This window comes from Neopsephotus bourkii, unplaced genomic scaffold (assembly GCF_033783945.1).
Source record: "Neopsephotus bourkii isolate Nb327-2 ecotype Australia unplaced genomic scaffold, CSIRO-AGI_Nbou_v1 NB_1107, whole genome shotgun sequence".
NCBI lineage: Eukaryota > Metazoa > Chordata > Aves > Psittaciformes > Psittacidae > Neopsephotus > Neopsephotus bourkii.
Window position 1 is genome coordinate 42,993 of NW_026901594.1, and position 20,102 is coordinate 63,094.

At 39.0% G+C, this 20,102-nt stretch overlaps 1 protein-coding gene across 1 annotated transcript in view; it reads left to right on the forward strand.

The window, feature by feature from the left end:
• Positions 1-359: 359 nt before the first annotated feature.
• The window catches only part of PIK3R1 (phosphoinositide-3-kinase regulatory subunit 1), a 55,308-nt gene continuing 35,565 nt past the window's right edge, over positions 360-20,102 (forward strand). Inside the window, exon 1 of the mRNA XM_061362255.1 lies at positions 360-1,058. Within this exon, the coding sequence (XP_061218239.1) occupies positions 725-1,058 (334 nt within the window). The 5' untranslated portion in view covers positions 360-724. The remainder of the gene's footprint in view (positions 1,059-20,102) is intronic.

Here is a 20,102-nt window from a genome sequence, read left to right on the forward strand (position 1 = left end):
GATAAGATGTTCCTGCCAGGTTAGATACTGCACTAGAGGGATAGCTCCAGGGTTTAGCCCTCACTCTGAGGCTTCAGTAGCCGTAAGCCATATTGCAGGAGTGCAAATTTGATTCAAGTAATTGGGCGTATATCCTTTCTAAAGGCACAAGCGCTAGCTTGCAGATTTTTTGTGAAGCTGCTTTATTTTATTGTTATTTAGGGCTCTTCATTGGGGCAGAACCTCTTCCAAGGTTGCAAAAAGCTTGTTATAAGTTGAAAATTGAGTTCAGGAGAATTTGAAACCATTTCACCAGTTTTCTCTTCTCTTTCCAGGCAAAGCATATGTGGAGAGTTCAGTGGCAGAATATTTAAGGTATCTGTGGCAAGTCCATCTAAGAAGGTGTGACCGGCTACAAGAATCAGCTGACCTTGAGTACGGATACTCAGAAGTGCCAGCAAGACCAGAAAAGGAACTAACTGGAAGAATATTGCTAGACAGAAGAAGTGGATCGCATACTTCTGCAACAATCATTGACTTTATAAATACATCAGTAAAAACATCAGCAGTGAAATGACAGATTCTGGTGCTCTTTGATTTTCTGGTGGATTTTATTACTTAGACATTGCTATTGACATTTTTACTATCCCAGTTAATAAATCTTGAATCTCTCTGTACATAAAAATATAACTGGACAATTGCATTTTGATACTTCTAAGTTTTTAATGTTAGATAATTTGCCAAGATGAGTGCCGAAGGATATCAATACAGAGCTTTATATGACTACAAAAAGGAGCGAGAAGAAGACATTGACTTGCACTTAGGAGATATATTAACTGTGAATAAAGGTACCTTACTAGCACTTGGATTCAGTGAAGGGGAAGAAGCAAAGCCTGAGGAAATTGGCTGGTTGAATGGCTTTAATGAAACCACAGGGGAGAGGGGGGATTTCCCAGGAACTTACGTAGAGTATATTGGAAGAAAAAAAATATCTCCCCCAACTCCGAAGCCTCGTCCTCCTCGACCCCTTCCTGTAGCACCAAGTCCTGCAAAAGTTGAAGCAGAAAGTGAGCAACAAGGTCAGTACTGTTCTCAGAAGGTGTGTGTTCGTGTCCCCATGTTTTTCAAACATTTTTGTTTCATGCACTGTCTGTTTACATTTTTGTGTTTGACACCTGCTGGTCAGTTTTTTTAATGCATGGCTCATTTCAGTCAGTTAAGAATTCTTTCTACTTCATAGTACCTAGCTCACACATGTTGTAATTTAATGTGCTTTTTCTCAGGCACCACAGAGACTGATAACTTACTGTGAGGTACATCTCACACACAGCTTGGAAAGTATGCTTATAATTCACAACTGTAAAGACTTAAATGGAGAATAAGCAGAGTAGCTTATTTTAGGTTTAGGTAGCTTTTAGGCTTCTAAGAAGCTGATGGAAGCATTTCCTTCTGTGGTTCATCAAACTCACTATTGAGAAACTTCTTGGTGAATCTGACAGTATGAATGTTCCTATAATAAACCTCTTGCTAATAACAAAAAATATGTCCTTTGTCGTGGAGGTTAACCTGTGGCATTAAAGGTAAGACTGGGTATTTAAAAATGAACAATGGAATTGCAATAAAGAGAAAATCAGATTGATAATCAGATTCAACTTTTTTGGACAGTGGGGCATGCAGTAGACAAAACCAAAGGAAGATACTTCCTTTGTTTAAACATATATGGCTTTCTAATCCTCAGAATTTGATAGAAATCTTCTGTTAATAAAGAGTTTTCCCTGGGAGAAGCATTTCTAGCTTGATGAGGGCTTAATAAAAAGTTAAATCTGAACTGGCTTATGAAGCAGTGTCCTTAAGCATGCAAGAATTGCTTGTAAGTGTATAATGCCTACGTGTACACTAAGACTGAAGATGGAGGCAGATGGGGTTGTAGGTTTACTGTCCTTACTTCTTAAGTCCTCAGCCTCTAGTTATAAGTCTCATGGTTTCACATTAGATTAATTCTGAAAATGGGTTATTTGCTTTTTAAAGGAAACACTATTACTTCTTTGATCATTCCTTGTATATTAGTAAGTTCCAGTAAGTAACATTGACTTTTTTTCTTAAACCAGAGATGGTTGCCTCCATTGTATGTAACCGCAGAATAAATGTGGCTATTTGGATAGACACCTCAATGCTGCTTTGAGAGGCAGATGGTGGAAAGAAAATGGTGTTCTTTATATGTGCGTGCTGTGCTGAAGTAACCGGCATCCCAGGCTTTGATGCATTTACTGCTTCAAGTATAAAAGTGGTGTTTTGTAACTTGCCTGGGCTCTGTACTCATGCTTGCTTGATACTCCACAGCTCAACGCTGTGAGGTGGCCACAGCACTGTGCTGGGAAATCCTGGTGTTAATCTTGCAGTTTTCAAGCATGCCCCAGAGCTGTGTTTGTAACCAACATTTATGAGAGTTTCAGCTGCTGGGAGCTAGTGTGGGAAATTCTGCTACAGATCTGGGGAGCCTTGCCTAAATGTATAGACTTTTCTACTTCTCTGGGATGAGAGTGCCCCCAAGCCTTAGTGACTAGATCTCTCCTAAACCGAAATTAATTGCCTCTAGGCAGAGTACTGTTTACATACAACGTGTTTATTTTTAATAGTTTGGGACTGTGGGGATTTGAAACAAGAAAATGTGTTAATTCGACTGGCAGTCTTAATCTCGAAGTCTACACACATGATCATACCATGCTCTGAAATGTTTAAGAATCAGCTTACAATCCAGCCTTGGGTTTTTTTCTGACCAAAAAAAAAAAAAAAAAAAGCTAAGTTCATATAACTCCTTTTGAATTAAAGATTTTAAGGTTCATGTAAAAGGATAGGCACCTACAGTAACACCCTAGGATTAGAGCCCCCTCAACTGGATTGGAGGAAATATTGAAATTGGAACTCCAAATAGCTCAAGAGTTAGGTTTAATTACTTTTAAAGTAATGTGTGTTTACTTAAATAAGTGGTCTCTTTACATATCTTTCTACTTTACAGTAAAAAGGCAGAGAGTGCTCTAAAACTTAGAAGCAAATTTGAGAAATGTTGCACCAAAAGAGTATTATAAAAAACAAAACTAAGGTGATACTTTAAGTGAGCAGAATGATACAGAATGATACCTATGGTGAAAACAGAGGTGCAGCTGGAAATACATTTTGGACAAAGAATAATGTAGTAATGTACGTTTCACTTTCAAGATGGCTTCATTTTACTCGTATATAAGATTTGGTGCAGGGAATAGGACAGTTAATATTGTCCAGCAGCCAACATAATGGGCAGTGGGCCAGAAGATTCTTCCCAGGATGACACTTCTCTCTACACCCCTAGAGTGTATTTCAAGTAAATTAATGCCTAGTATGAAACTTGCATGACCAAATACAGTCAAGTTTACATTTTCAGTACTTCATGATTTGAAACTGCTGTGGATCAAAATGACAAATTAATGGCTAACTGGAAGCAGACTTCTTAAATGTACCTCAGTTATTTGTAATCCATATAGTTCTGCATTCTGTGAAGAGTCAATTCTGAATGTACCCCTGTTGTGTGTATGTTGAATGAGAATATCAGAAACTGAATTTGAGATTCTATGAGTTCTTTTAATTTAATCAATACATAGATTTATTTATAATAAAATACTTGGCGACCATTGCAGTACTTTTTAATACTGAATGATTTCTTCTGAATGCTTTTTTTTTTTTTTTTTGCCTGGCTCTGATAAGCTTGAGCACTTGCTCATCAATGTCCAGATTGTTTTGTATTAGATCAAATTTGCAATATTTAGGCACAGTGTTGCCAGTATTCATAATGCTGCAGTACTCATACACAATTAATCATAGGCATCTGAACAGGCTTTGCAGTCAATAAGGCTAGTAACATGGGCAGGATTGCTCATCGGGCCATTGTCTTATGCAATCACAGTCTTACTTATAAATAGGCAGCTCTTCACATGTTAAAAGCAGATCTGAGACAGAATAAAACTGCTGGTGGTTTCAAGTTCTACTAAAACATTTATTTATTTGTAACAACACTTAGGTAAGATTTTTCCCCAGATTTTTAACATGACGCATTCAAATTTCCAGAACTATCAGTCGAGAACTGGAGTGCCTTGACTGAAATTTTATGACTGTTGCATTTTGCCTGTCTTACCCTTACCCATGTTAATAAAGAAATAGATTAGTCTGAATTTGTGTTTTGTGGTTTTTTTTTTTTTTTTGTGATTTTTTTTTTCTGGTGGTCTGTTTGCTTTTTTGTTTGTTTTTTTTTGTGTGTGTGTGTTTGTTTTTGTTTGTTTTTTTGTGTGTGTTTTTTGTTTGTTTGTTTTTTTATTGTATTTCATCTGAGAAGATACAAAAGGAAATGGAATGCAAGTGCCCCAGGAATTTTAGTGCCCCAGGAAGCAGTTTCAGACCTGGCACAGGTCGGAGCTATAGCAAGGCGGATTAAATTCCTCTTGCTCATGTGAAACTCTCACTGGCCCAGCCTTTCTTTTCCTCAGTTTTCTTCCACCAGGCAAGGGTGACTGACTGCTGCTAGAAGGGTAAAGGCACTTGCAATAGAATTGGGTAATCTTTATGCCCTTCACTAAACATCTGAAGTTTATGTGAACCAGCAAAGATTTGACACGTATTTGGTTTTTTTTCCTTGAAATGCTATTTTTAAATTGGAGCTACATAGAGCTCATTCCTCTCATTTATCCCTGTCTCAACCAATTCTTTGAAAATGAAAAGTGTGTAAACTGCACTGAGTCCAGCTGAGTTTTGTGCACTTTGATTCAGCTGATCTGATACAGCTGCATACGTTCAGATTTTGTTCATATGGTATTGTTTCTCTACATGGTTTGTGAAAGCTGATCTTAAGCAGACTTTGGAGCATAAAGCTTTGCTTGATCAACAGAAACACTTTCAGATTTAACTTGGAATGCTAAATTCCCACTTGGAAATGAAGGACAGACTGCAGAAGGGCAGACCAGATCTTTATATGAATAATTTGTGTGTTTTGATATTTTGGAGCTTCCTGCAACTTCCTGTGTAACTTGAAAGGGTTGTGTATGTGGCGCTTTGTGCCATTTTGCTGGTTTAGAGCCTGAAAATAATCCAAAGCTCTTCCTTCTTGTGATCAAACTGTAGCATAGATTCTCTAAGAAACAAACAAGCAAAAAATCCCGAAAGACCTTTCCTTAGACGTTTCTTCTAGAACAGATTCAGATCAGCAGATGAAACAAAGATAATGACACACATTTGGAAACTCTTCCTTTCAGGGACCAGGTTATGCAATGTTTGACAAAGATCCAAACTGACAGTGTAAAACTGTTTGTGCATGTTTGAACTGAATATGCAGTAGGATTTGTTTCTTTAATTTTGCTATAAAGCCAATACAGTGATTGCATTTCTGAAAATTATTTACACTTGTAAATTAGGGGACATAAGACTGAGTGGAATGCAGTGAGCCTGGAGCCTCAGTTGAGAAGAAAACAGTCATCATCTCCTGATTTAGGCAAATGGAAAAAGGAAATTATGGGGTGAAGTGATGAGTCACTATCTCATTTGGTAAATGTATTTGCCATTCAAGCCAGAACCCTTGGATTAATTGTAAAAACCCCAGGTTGAACATAAACTGTTGTCCTGCTGCAGTTGCGAAGTTCATGACTACAGGGCAGTTATGACAAGTGGGTTGCTTTAACGAAAAAATCGGGTAGGTTCCTGCCAGAGAGCCTTGCCAGCTGCTTGTGGCCATGTTATTTGCTGTACCAGTCAAATTTCTATCTGCCAGATGAAAACTAAAGTTCTTGCCACTTTCTTTATAACTGTTGAAAACAAAGATTTTTCAAGATTCATTAAAGTGAGCCAGAGCATTTTTTTTTTTTCACAGTGAAAAAACCAGTATGGTAGTTACTGAAAAAGCCTTTGTATGCACCACAGAGCAGACAGGGATATGCTTGCAAGTCCTAGTACGAATTTGCACATTTACAGCGGACCTTGGCAAGTTCATGGTTGATGTGTGGCCCCACCTGCTGGTAGAGGAGGAAGGAACCATGAGGGAGGAAGGCACTTCAAAGCCAGTCTCTTCCCCTTTGTGTTTTAGTCGTCACAGGAGAAAAATAAAAGAGAGAACTTTTTTTAAAAAATATTTTAATGGGCCAGTTGATATTTCTGTGAAAAATGTATTAATTGGGGCACACAAACCCCTCTTTTGATCCTCAGAGATGGCCTCAGACGGAAAAGGCTTGTATAGCCGAAATGCATATTTTTGATTCCAGCTGTATCAGTTAGTCTAAAAAATTACTACCTTTTGTTACACATTTTGTTTTAAGAAGCTGAAAGAATAAGACACTTCTATTTTGATGCTGTAAGAAATATTTTCCTGGCTTGTATCACACTGATTGTAATACGCCTTTGTATAGTTACAGCAGTGGCATTATGTTGAGTGACTTTGCTTACCCTTCTTTAGCCTTCTGTAATACTGACTTAGTCTGTTAATACCACTTGGTGACATGAATGTGCCTGAGGCAGACTTAAAACAAGGCAAAGGTGAAGTAGCCTGCTCCTCTCCTTTGGAATCATCTTGAATCTGTTCCTTCAGCTATGATCCAGGAACATCTGAAAAAAAACACAGGTTAGCAAATAGTTCTTACTTAGGTTTGCATATGATAACTTTATTTCTGAGTTTCAGCAATGCATGGTGTTAACTATTTGCCAAGAATGTATCATTCTGCACCCCAAGCAAATAACCATGCCCGCTTAAATAGTTGTGTGATGCCATATACCCATCCAGATTTTCTTACATGAAAGAGCACGGTCTTGTAACTGCAGCTGGCTGTGCACTCTTTCACATCTGCGTCTTGCTCCAAAGCCACTTTCTGTGATGAACATCCATGAAATCAATCTGAAGGCTAGAATACAAAGAGCTGCTTTATTTTCATAGCTAAGAATGAAAAGGGGAGTTACAGGATTTTAAAGAAATATTTATTTTAGCTGGAGAAGAATTTTAAGTCCTGAGAAAACTTTGGTGAGAGTCTTAGGTACTTCAGAGAATTTAAAGGGAATTTTTTGTTTTAAAAAATATAGAGTAATATTTGTGGTTAATACATGCTAACTTGCTTTTATGCTTTCAGTAAAATGTGTGTCTGAAAGACATCCCATTTCGTGGTTTCATTAATAGGAGGATTTTTTTTGTTTGGTTGTGTGTTTTTTTTTTAGCTATTACTTTTTTGGGTTTTTTGCACTCCACTATAGAAAAGCCTCCGTCCTTGGACATTGCCTGTAATCTTTTGGTAAAGTGTTAGCAGGTGTAACTTTTTATACAAACTTTACTGCTTTTTGTCCTGTCTTTTAGGAATACTGAATAATAGCAGTCCACAAGAATAGCACCAAAATGCTATTCTTTATTTTCACATACTGATCCACTTTGTAAGAGTTTTCGTGTAAGACTGCATTTAAAAATAATACCTAAGCTGATGGTTTTTCAGCAGAAAAAAAAACCCCAAATCCTCAGGACAGCGTTTCAAAACCCCACTACTGCCTTGAGTTAGGGAAAGATGTAATTATGTATGGTTTCCCACACTTTATCCTTTAAGACTACCTTGTACTTCAGAACTGCTATGTAAACTATGACATGAATGATGAAAAAGGTCTTCAACAGTTCAGTTACCTGTCAGATTGTTTGTATAATCCACTAGATCTGTTTGTATACACTTGGCATCATATGCTGTGTTAGAGTATTTTCCAGAGGTTGATGCCTGAGAGTTTCTTCACTAGAGATTGTGGATGTAGAGGGCAAGAAGTGAGATCTACCCTTGGCAGGTCTGAACATGCCAGTTGCCATCTGTGCTGGAAGATCACTCCGTGGTGTCCTGTATGGGAAGATGCTCCTGCAGAAGGCAGACCTGCTGCAGGAATCGTATTTACTTCTGGTCCACTCAGCTTCCAGAAGCTCTTCAGCAGCTATTGTATTTTTAGTAAATAAGCCAGGCACGGATTCTAAGTTTTGATGCTTCCTTCTGAAAAACACAGACACTTAAAAATGTAAAGATACTGGCCAAATGCCAGGCTATTCCACTTAAACACATCAGGTTGATGTAATTGAGAGTCTCTTCCCTCCTTTTTCTTCCCCTTGGGATCAGATACGTTGGATGAAGCATGTTCAAGCACTTCTGTACCATTGCCTCCTGCTCACCAGCTGGGAAGGAAGGGAGACTAGTGCAACCTGAGATCTGTAGTCCGAGGAGGGATTGTACCTCCCACAAAGCATGGCTGCACCAGGTTTTTATGTTGTATTTGCAGGTATATTGGTGTAATTTATTTGTTGGTTTTGGGAGAGAAAACTTCAGTGCTGGCACCAATTGGTTCCTAGATCTCCTCATCCAACTTGGACACAATTAGTAGGTAGCAGATAATCATGGAGGATTATTCTTGGTGAAGAAACTTTTAAATGATACCAGGCACAGCAGATCCATATTTCAAGGTGTGCTATGGCTTCTCCAGCAGACTGTCTCAAAAGGGAGGTCTTAATTCGAAGTTACCTTTTAATTTCCGAGTTCTCTTCCTTCCTAAGCTGTTTTTGGCTGGAGGTAGACCAGAGTGCTTAAATTAGGAAACTAATGAATGTAACCACTAATTATGCACAGTGGTAGATAAGGCTGCACAGCTGTGTCTGGTTTTATTATCTTTTTATCCAGGAACAGTCCAGAAATAAGCAGTTAAGGACAAGGATTTGCAGTCCTTTTCTTACTTGCATGTGGTGCTCAACCCTGCAACCACACATTCCAGCCGTCTAGTGCTAATTTGCAATTTTTCATGTGCTGCACTTGGATGGAGATGCAAAAGCGTCTTGCGTTTATGAACTTAGCCTTGAATTGTCTCCTTGCTGAGATATAGCTGCTTGGAATAGGTGGGGGGTGACAGAGGCCATGGCAAAACCTTCCATCACATTCCTCTTTCCTTCTAAGTGACTGGTTCACGCTTGAGGGGCATCTGCCCTGCTGTGGTCTGCAATGGGTTGTGAGGCTCCAGACCACCATGTGCAGTGGAGCGCAGTCTGTTCTCCTAGTCTTCCCATCTCCACCAGTGGGAGGGGGTTCTGTTGAGGGGTCACCCTTTAAGAGCAACTCTGAAACAGAACACTCTTGGCTGACAAGGCTTTTTGCCTCTTACTATAATAAAGTCTTTCACTCTTCATTTGATATTACACTGTTTTCAAATTAGCCATTCCCTTGAGAGAAATGTCAAAAAATATCATCCCTTGACATTTTGAAGCAAGTTATTTTGGGTACTTTGGAGTCGAATCTGTACAGATGCTGGAGTATAATTTAGAATCTGTTCTTGCCGGTCCAAATCTACTCCCATTGTTCTGAAGCCAGAATAACATGCCTAGTTGTTAGCCTACATACGCAATTTTCTTACGGAGAGAAAGATTTAGGGAGACCTTTAGCTCCAGAGCAAGCCAATTCTGAGAATAAAGGGTTTCTATAGTGGTCATTGCAATTGGCCTGGTCAATAAAGAAAGTGTTAGGAAAGCATATTCAAAACAGCAAGTAGCAAAACTTCATCTCAAATATCTGGAAATAAAGGACCTCTGTTCACTCAGTGAGGGGTCCTTACGGGCACAGAGGGATGAATGTTTGAATTCTCTTTGCTGTGCTGTATTTATAATTTATTACCATTGGTTGAAAGATTAGTGTGCATTCCTCACCACTTTCATGTTTTTCTAACTTCCTCTTGGGTCAAACTTGGTGCTGACAACTCCATCACCCTTCTGGTAGTCTGAGTAAGCTGCAGCCCCTTACGTGAAATGAGAGACTTTGACAATCCTGGTATTATCAGCACACTTTTGGGGAGGGGGGTTAGAAAATCAGTGGTTTAAGTATGTTTATTACAGAGTGACTAGCATGAAATTTTGGTTCTTTAGCCAGTTTCCTGCCTTTTGAGAGAACTCTGTCTGCTAGAGAAACATTTGGCACTTATCTGTTCTGTGTAATGCTAGTCACTGCTTTGGACTGTTCTCGTAGTGATAAAATCTCTTATATCTTTAGTATTAAAACTTGGCACTGAAAAGGATAGTGGGCTTCCCCAGTGATTTAAGATGTAGGACTTTGAGTTGCATGTACAGTTCAGCAAAAAAGGGGAAGATGGTTACCAACTGTTAATGCTTTTTCTCCAGATGTTTCCTCTAAGACAAATATCTAGGGTTTTATTATGACACAGTAAGAACACACCAGTAAGATGGGAATGTTTGGGTTTTTTTATTTTGTTTGCTTGGGGTTTTTTTTGTTTGATTTTTTTTTTTTTTTTTTTTGCTTTTCATTGTCTGTTTAAACAGGTAGTCAGTCTAAAACTGGTAAATCATCTGGTAGTTTAGATGGAGCATGTCCATACTTGTTAATGTGAGTTGCTTTCTTCTAAACAGATTATTAAAATGCATTATTCAAAATCCCTTTGTATGCAAACTAAAAATAAGATTATTTCAAAGTACTGATGTTCTTGAAAATATTATACATGATTGTTTTGTTGGGTTTTGTTTTTGTTTACTTGAAAGACTTATTCATACAAGAAGCAGCAGGCTCCTATTCTACTTTCCTGTAAATTGGTGGCAAGATGCATTTTAACTTCAGAAGGAACAAGGTCAGACCTAGAGTCAAGGTTTAGCAGCACTGGGGTAAATCCACAATTATTACTCCCATTTCTCTCAGGCAAAATTCCCATTGCCACTAGGGTTTGGAGCACAAATGCTAGCTCTGTTCTAAAGAGATTCCAGTATACCAGTTGAATATAATACGAACATGCATGGAAAACTACACAATAAATACTGATGTAAAGAATAGTGTCTGACTGTCCTTTCACAGATTTTGAAGACTCAGAAGGGAAACACTAGGGTACTGGTCTAAGTCAGGGTAGAATTTCACTCAGTAATTCCTGTACAGAGCTTATAATTTATGGATAGATTTAGAATATGTTCCTAATTAGTCTAAAGTTCTCCCTTTAGCAGTCATGTAGATAAGTTTTTAGCCATTTGTATGTCCATTATATAGTAAGAATTGCAAGTTTAGTGATAGGTATATCTTCATTTGGGGGACACACATACATTTAGTTGTATTTGATGATATCACTATAGAGATTATTTTTACCAAGTTATTTTCTTCCACTGTATTCAGTCCTCTTAAGTTTGAAAAAATGCCTTTGAAAAATACGCCTAATGCTTCTAGATCCTTTGGCAAGGCTGTGTTTTTTTATTAGGACTGCCTTTTTTGTTAACTAGTGTGATGGTAATGAGGGTTTCTTATAATTGAGGAAATTATATGGTGACAGTTATAATTCTATGTTCTGTTATTGTAACAAATTTCTACATTTATGGTAAGCACAGAATTTTATTATCTTGATGTATGTGCATATATATATACAGTAAATTGCACTCTGTAGTAGGAGAACGATGTTAAGATTGCAAAACTATGCATCTAAAACCCGTATCTATATGTGCAAGTGTACCTTCTTGTAGTATATGCCACCTGATACAGTTTTTAATTACTCAGTCACCTGACCCCTTTTCCGGCTTATTCTTTCATTCTTCATTATGGTCTTCACTGAATTGAGAATTGTTTCATTCTGGTTGTCTAGTTTGTGGTCTTAATACTTTTCTTTACAGCCTTCAGATTTCTGTCTGGAAACAAGTTTCTTCATTGCCTCTTCTGCTTTTTTGAGTAATGTGGCTGATAACAGCTTCATCAAACTTCGTATTCACAAATACCAAGTCATCTTCAGGACACTGTTGTGAGCAGAGGTTGGATCATGATTCCTGTGAGGAATGAGGTAGACCGAAAAGACAATTAATATAATGACCACTGGTTCAAGAGAGTTTAAGGTTAATCTCTTTGTAATAGGGACATCATGTGGAAAAATGCTTAAAAAAGCTGAATCTGGGGATGGAACTTAACTTAACGAAGTCTAACACTTAAATGTTCATTGAGAGAGATAACGAAAACCAGGAATGGCTGGAGACCAGTAACGAGTGGTGTCCCTCAGGGATTGGTGTTGGGACCGGTCTTGTTTAATATCTTCGTTGCTGACATGGACAGTGGGATTGAGTGCGCCCTCAGCAAGGTTGCCGATGACACCAAGCTGTGTGGTTCAGTTGATATGCTGGAGGGAAGGAATGCCATCCAGAGGGACCTTGACACACTTGTGAGGTGGGCTGATGCCAACCTCATGAAGTTTAACCACGACAAGTGCAAGGTCCTGCACCTGGGTCGGAGCAATCCCAGACACAGCTGCAGGCTGGGCAGAGAAGAGATTCAGAGCAGCCCTGCTGAGAAGGACTTGGGGGTGCTGGTTGATGAGAAAATGAACATGAGCCAGCTGCAGTGTGTGCTTGCAGCCCAGAAAGCCAACCGTATCCTGGGCTGCATCAAAAGGAGCGTGACCAGCAGGTCAAAGGAGGTGATCCTGCCCCTTTATTCTGCTCTCATGAGACCTCACTTGGAGTATTGTGTACAGTTCTGGTGTCCTCAACATAAAAAGGACATGGATCTCATCCCACATTACGGTTCTCTTTTGGGAAATACTAGTTTATAAAGTGGAAATCAAGGTGGCTTCAGAGTGGCTGATAGATGGTTAATGGGGGAGGTATGAAAAATACTCTTGACACCTGGCATGGTTATTCATCAACTTTCTAGACAAACTAAAAACACGGGAAGAGTGTTGTGCCGTGGAAGAATATTGCACCAGACCTCTAGGTCAGATTGGAGAAATTGAAGGAGATGTTTACTTTAGATGAAGTTGTCTGCACAACCTTTGTGGTTTTTAAGTTCTTCATATTCCATGTCTTGTAGATTCTGATACAGAAATTGCAGGGTCATTGGGTTTGTAAGTACAAACAAGACACAGGACTCTGAAGAACCATGGCATTTGGTCTTTGAAAACCCCAAGTTTGTGAATGCATGCTCCTATGAAAACCCCAAATAGCAAAAATCATTTGTAGTGGGCTAGAGAGGCATTTGACAGATTACGTGCAAGTACATACATGTGTGTTTCATTATTTGATTGCCTTAGGAGATTGGTGTTTAAGTTGGCAGATCTACTTATTAAAAGCAAAGCTCTTTGGCTGGCAGGATTACAGTATGCCTGAAGGAGAAAGAGACCAAATACTGAGAGAGAGAGAATGTGTAATGTGCAGAAAGCATGGGGAAGCTATAGAGACAGTAGAAAAAAGTAGACTTAAATGTGGTTCCAATTTGTTCTGTTGGTTTCAGGTTGATAGCCATGCAGAAGTAAAAGCATGAAGTTCTCTCATTTCAGCATGAATTTAATGTTCTGGAAAATAGAGTTTTCTGTCACGTTAACTAAATTTGGTCACCTGTTTGCAGCCTGTCAAAAATCTTTAATCCGTGCTTATTTTCCTGACTCAAATGAAACCAACCAAAGCAGCTTGCTTTGAAACTTTATGGAGCACTGTCAGACTGTGGCATAAGTGGGCACTCTAATTGGCTCTGAAACTTTGTCCTTAGACTCGATCAGCTTGATGGAAGACTACGTTACTGACTCCCAGTATGTGTTAAATTTCTGCATGTAATTTGATGATATGTAGCTATTTGGGACAGGACCCAAACAAGAAAAAACCCAAAGCAAAACAAAAACCAACTCAACCTTTATGTGTGTCAGTTTAGAACTAAACTAACCTCCAAGGCTTTGGAAGCAACAGCCAAACAAGTTGAGTGTGTGTGTTCAGAGAAGTCTGCGCTTGTAGCCTTGCACCTTCTTACTCAAGCTGTGTCCCTTCACAACCTCAAGCAGAACAGATTAGAGCAGTCATTTGGGCCCTGGCATTGAAATAACCAGCTGCCTTGCTCTGTCTCCTAAGGCTTCTCAGTTTGAGAGCGAGGTTTGAAACGCGGGAAGCTGATTGGTGTGAAACACACACACACACACACACACACACACACACACAAAAGAGAAGCAGAAGGGCAAGCTCCCCTGAGACATCAAGAAAAATGTTGTTTAAAGTAATAATAATAAACAGAAAGCGTTTCTGTTAAAACAAGACTGAGATTTAGATGATTGCTCATACTGATCTCTCTAAAAGAGGCTATTAGGTGCACATTTGCATGAAATACTATAACCCTTTGGGAGGTGGCCAGCTCCTGTTTAGCAGTTCTGAGTCTTGCAAGAATTAGATGCCTGGTGGTAGCATAGCAGAGCTTGGGTGAGTTACACCAGTGTCAAACAGCTGTCTGCTGCATCTACCATTTTTGAGGAGCTTTATCTTGTAAAAGCCTCAATAAAATTCTCTCAAGATGCCACGGCTGAGCTAATTAAAATACAAGTTCTTTCAGCTTCATGTGCAGATTTGGAAGGGTAAAATTAGAAGGACAGATAGGTTAAAAGATGCTTATTCTGATGTAGCAGGCAGTTCATGTGAACTACAGTCAAAACTGTAAAAAGCCAAAAATCAGGTCAGTTTAAAATTAATGCATTCCTCTTCCTTCTGCTCTCAACAGGGAACTGTTTTTTTGAAAGAATTCTCAATCAGGGAGTCAAGTGAGACATCCTTTCACTTCTTGGCATGGCCCACATTTAAATAAATAAATTCCTTTACAAAGGTAAAATGAAACAAGAAAGAGGTGTTCCCTTCTGGTAGGGTCAAATAAAAGTTAACTCTGGTTCTTTGTTTTGGCAAGACGACCAAGAGATTTCTCTGGAGCACAACAAAAAAAATTGACAGGTAAAACTTTCCTTTTTTTATTTCCCTCTCCTCACCCTCCCCAGTAGGATAGCAGGAAAACAACTAGGATATACCTGGCCTTTTGACAGAATAGCAGCCAATTCCCAGTCCTTGCTGGCTAGCATGGAAGAAGGCTCATTCCTTCCAGCCAGCAGCTTTTCAGCCTTGCAAACCTCCACCCATTTCTTAGTGAGTCATAGCTGGAAGACCTTTTCACATGTTTGGTCACATCTTGTGCAAGTCAGGGATGTATTTTTACTTCTTTATTGCATCCTATAATCAGCATTCTGAAACAAGAGAGTGTCTGTAGCTTTAAGCTCTGTTTGTACATATGTGGAAATAGAAATAGATGTATAGATAGATAGTGCCATTATATTTTCAGGTATGGATGGGTTAGTTAGAAGACTAGCTAATTTTCTTGGCAGGAGCAGGATGGTGGAAAAACTCTTTCAGGTTCTTCATGTGTGTGACCTGTAGAAGCTCTGTGCATTTGCAACACTTAAACATTCAATAGATTAGTATTTCTTGGCTTCAACAGATTAGTATTTCTTGGCATGCTCATTTATACAGTCAGTACGCCTCCTAAGCTCAGAGGCAGTCAACTTGAGCATTGATTCTGGTCCCCATTAATTTTCTACAGGGAAGTCAGGGAACATCAACAGCACTCCCCCCTGTGCTGGAGCAGGCCAGTGTAGGGCAGCTGCCTGGCAGAGGCAAGAAAGGGAAGCAGCAGATGAGAGTGCTTCTTGCTCTCCCTATGAGGCTCTGTAGAGGACATAAAAAGACCTTCTGCCTCACTGCCTTCTTCTCTGTAATAGCAGCTTTCTCTTTTCCACCTGAGTTAAAAATCACGGGGAAGCGCGCACTGCATGTTTCAATAGGGACACATTTTTTAGACCCCATAGAAATCTTTAACACTGTGGAGTTGCATGAGGTTGCAAAAGGATTTCTCTAAGTTGAAGTGCTTAGAATTATGTATAGGTTTTCTTAAAGGGAGGCTTTGCCTCTTTTAGTCTTTTTACAAATGCATACTTCCAATGGAGGCTGAAATCCTATTCCCTACCTCCTTATCCTGACATCAGTTAATCTTTGGCTTGCTGAGGGTAATGTAAAATCATAGCCAGTTTTCTATGCTAGCTTTTAATTATGACCATCTTTGTTGCTATTTTCTTTTTTGTTGTTGTTGTTTTTTTACATTTCCTATATACAGGTTTTGCACTATATGAATTTCCACAACACAATGTGCTATACAGTACACAAATGAAGGTCTTTGTCTGGTCACAGCCAGCCAGTTGAGACCCTGACTGCTTTGTAAAGGCCCATGAAATTCATTCACCATTTTAACTGCTAAGGTCTAAATTAAAGTTACTTCAGCAATGCAGTGTGAGCAAACAGTGGTCTTTAAGTTCAGGCATTAAGCACATGTACTTCATATTCTGTGATGTGCTTTTTGTACAGCTTAATAGTTGAGATAGATTAGGATGAGAAATCAACACTGACATTACTGTGCAGAGAAATCTTGCTAGGTGTATGATACAGTTAAAAAAATTGTACTACATACAGACTTGGGTCTTTTTTTTTTCCTTATTTGAAATTAAAGATGATGGTGGGATTAACTCTTTGTTAATCCAGTTCAGGAATTTCCTAATAATGTTCTTTCTGTGTATATCAGATCAGCCATGATTTAATGGCCGTAAGGATTAACCCAGTTTTACTTTCTTGCAAGACTGCCTTTCAGCATTGCTTTATTTCTGTTGCTACAGCTAGAGCCCTCAGCTATGGGGATTTTTCTCATTTTTTTTTTAGTAGGAGGACAAAGACTTGATTTGAAATACATTAGTTTCTAGAATAAAAAAAGCCTTCTGATGCTGGATTGCTATTGCCATTGTTTGCATTTTTCTTTTCTGGGTGACTGCTATAAACTCATTATTTATAACTTTCTGTGTACTTACGAATGTTTCCCATAATTCCCCAAAGATGAAGGAGCTGGTTTTGGCTTTTATCTGTCAGCAGCCTCTGACAGTACTTATATGTAAATCTTCCAGATCTAAACAACATGATTTCTCAAGCACTGTAATACACTTTAGTTTTTTTTTTTTTCCCAGTAGTGAAGAGCTTATTTTTTTCCTCTAGATTGCTTGTCTGTGGATAGTTTGAGGGGGATTGTTGCCATTTTTAATCCCATTAGTTCCTCCACAGTAAAAAGGTATCAAAACAAAGTATTATTTCAGAGCAAAACAACATACTGTCCTGAATTTTTATGTATTACAATGACTGAATAAAAAGAAAATGTTTTAAAATACACTTCTCAAGCCAAGTTAACTGGCCTTGCATTAGAAACATCTTCATAGTAAAAATAAAAGGAAACAGGGATGCTTTACAAGGTGGGACAGGTCATTGTGGAGAGAGTTTTGGCATGCCCATAATCTTACAGTGAACATCCATCCAGCAGACCTATCTCAGTTACAAAGAGCAGATAATGCTGGCGCACCATTACTCACCATCATCGTGGTTACATGAGGAGGGAGTTGAGCTTAGTAATCTCAGTAGGTTAGTGCCAAACTATTCAGAAGAAAATAAATGTCACTGCTTTGTAGATAAAAACAGTTCCACACAAGGAACTCTATCTGTGAAGTTTTACCTGGTGGAGGTCACTGAAATCATCTCATCACGACTCTCCACTGGTTGGCCAAAATTTTCAAGTGCCTCTTGAGGTGGACCTCATCATTTCTTCCCATGAAATACAAGACAGGTGTTTCTCTCTGAAGATTTCCAGGAACAAGCGAGTACATATTTCCTTCCCCGTTTTGTAGGAAGAAGTGAGCTATATGTTATGAATTACTTTTGCATAGGAAGCTGACTTGAAAAGAGATGATAAAAAATTCGGGTCTGAAGAGGAAAGTAAACAGGAGAATATGAGCCTATTGGACAACCTTGTGTCCTTTTACAATCTGGATAACATTCCAGGTAAAAAGTACCTCAGCTTTTCACCTGGGTTCTCTCCATTGAGAGCACTAGGTTTTGTGTGCTGAAATGGACAGGGTAATTTAATGGGAAAAGTGCTATGTCGTTATGTGGAAAGAGATGAAAGCAGGAACTGAAATTGCACGTGCAGCCTTAGTTCTTTGTTGCCTTAAGTTTTCAGTGCTTGACCTTGTGGTGCTGATGCTCTTTTAATGTACTTTTTTTATGTGTCTCTGTAGTATACCCAGCATCAGACAGGGGAAGCTTTGCTGATCCGTTGTAGACTGCCTGTAGTAAAATACAGTGTAAATGTATTAACTTGCATATAGCTTCTTTAAATTAAATAATGCTTTTATTAGAGTTCCACTGTTTATTTTAACAAAAAAAAATAGAGTGCAGAAGGTAATATCATGGCTTTAATATCCTTGGGAAATATGAGGCAGAGTTTGTGGGAAGACAGCTGGCATCAGTTCTAAGAGATTGCTTAGTTAATCATAAGACCTGTAAGGGAGGTTTTGTTTGTTGAGAACTATCACAGGTTTGTTCTGATTCTGATAAGGACTTCCAGGTACTGCTGCAATCTGGATGTTTAATGATAAGAATAACCCTGAAGGTTGCACTGAGAACCTGGTAAGTAGGTCACAAGATGTAGCTGCCAGTGTAACACGCAGTTTGTCCTCACACCTGTGTTACCCACACTACACTTGAATATTCAGTCTCATGTGTTCTTTCTTGATATAATGTGTGGTTTCATATTAAACCACTGCCAGAAGCTGGAATGGTAAGTTTTTCATTGCCAGTTAGTATCTCTGAGGAGAATTGGGCAGAATTGCTCAAGTTCTTGCAGAGCACTGGAGCAGTGATCCAGAAGGAGAAGAAGGGAATGTAACATGCAATGTTTTGCACTTCACTGGGTCCAGCTTCTTGGTTGACCCTGCCCTGTCCCTCCCTTGCTGTGACCTCTGTCATCATCTCCTTGCTTGTGGGGATGCAGTAAGTGGGTGCCTACACAACGTTTTACTTCTCATCTGTTGATATCTCTCTGACTGAAAACTGCTGGCAGGGAACCTGCAGACATCAGCAATACACACAAAAAAATAGGTGTTGGCTCATTAAAATATTTTCTTTTTCTGGCCTCAATCACACTCTGAGACCATGCTGGTGGCTCACTCTGTTTAGAGACATTAACCTGCTCTTTGGTTTAAAGTGGTGCTCTTAGGGACTGTAAGAACACTGCTACCCGCTGTGTTTCTGAATGTCACACAGGGCTTGGGGTGATCCCTGAGAATGAGGGGTAAGAGGGAATTACGCATCAGTCTGCCACCCCTGGGAAAAGCATGTGAAGCTTCTAGCCACGCCCGATGCTCTGCGCCGTGGAAAGGAGGTGAGGTGCACCTCTCCCAGACACTTGTACTGTCAAAGTCGCAGTGCCAGCATGTTTGGGGTTCAGCTCCAGGGCTGTCTGTCTTGGGTCCCCTCTCTGCTCCTCAGCTTACTAAGTCCCTTCCTCTGCTTAGAAACAGAAGGGCATCTTTTACCACATTCTTGCTTATTCCTTATTTTACTGTTTCTACTTCTCTCACAGCTCTTTGAAAGAACAGTTGAATAACCAGGTGGTATTCCCATCTTTCATTTGTGTTCTGGGGAGAGGTTCTTTTGCAAAACAGTTCATGAATTATGTATGGCATTATAATGCAGTGTGCTGCATGCCAGAATATTGAACATGGTTAATTTTCATAAGCCGTGCAATTTCTCTGCAGAACAGGGCTTCTCATTTCTCTAATTATGTTAATACTAATTGTAAATAGTTGCAGCCATTTCAAAACCTGAATTCAAAGTTCTGGTTTGAAAATGAATATTGCAAAAGCTCACCCATAGAGGGAAGCAGAAGACTGTCTTTACAACAATCTTAACTACAGACTGCTTTTTAGAAATTATCTGTGCTTCAGTTGAAGCCAGCAAAGAACATCTGTTGTCTTAATTATAGCTCCTATTTCTAAGAAGTGTATTCTGTAGCAGATGAGAAAAGTGCCTGACAGCTCATAATTTATGAAGTTACTGCAGTCTAATCTGATAGAATATTATGTACAGAATTCCTTCTCTGTACAGACAGTATCATTTCCCTTTCAACAGATAATAGAAATAGGACTTCATGAAACATTATATTAATATGTGTGAAACGTGATTAGGAGCCAGTATTAAAATTATTAAACTATTATAAAGGAATATAGTGCTCTGCACTATGTTGCTTGGTGATTTTATTTTTCTGCTTATGTGTGCAGCTAAGCTTCCTTAAAGCCAGACACTAGCTTGTTTTTTTTCTTTGTTTTTCTGTCCACGCTTTCATTTCATTTTACCTTAGAGGAATTGTTTGTTGATTAAGGCAGCAGCTCTGTGACAAAGATTCATTTTTGTGTCAGTGAACAGTAAAGAG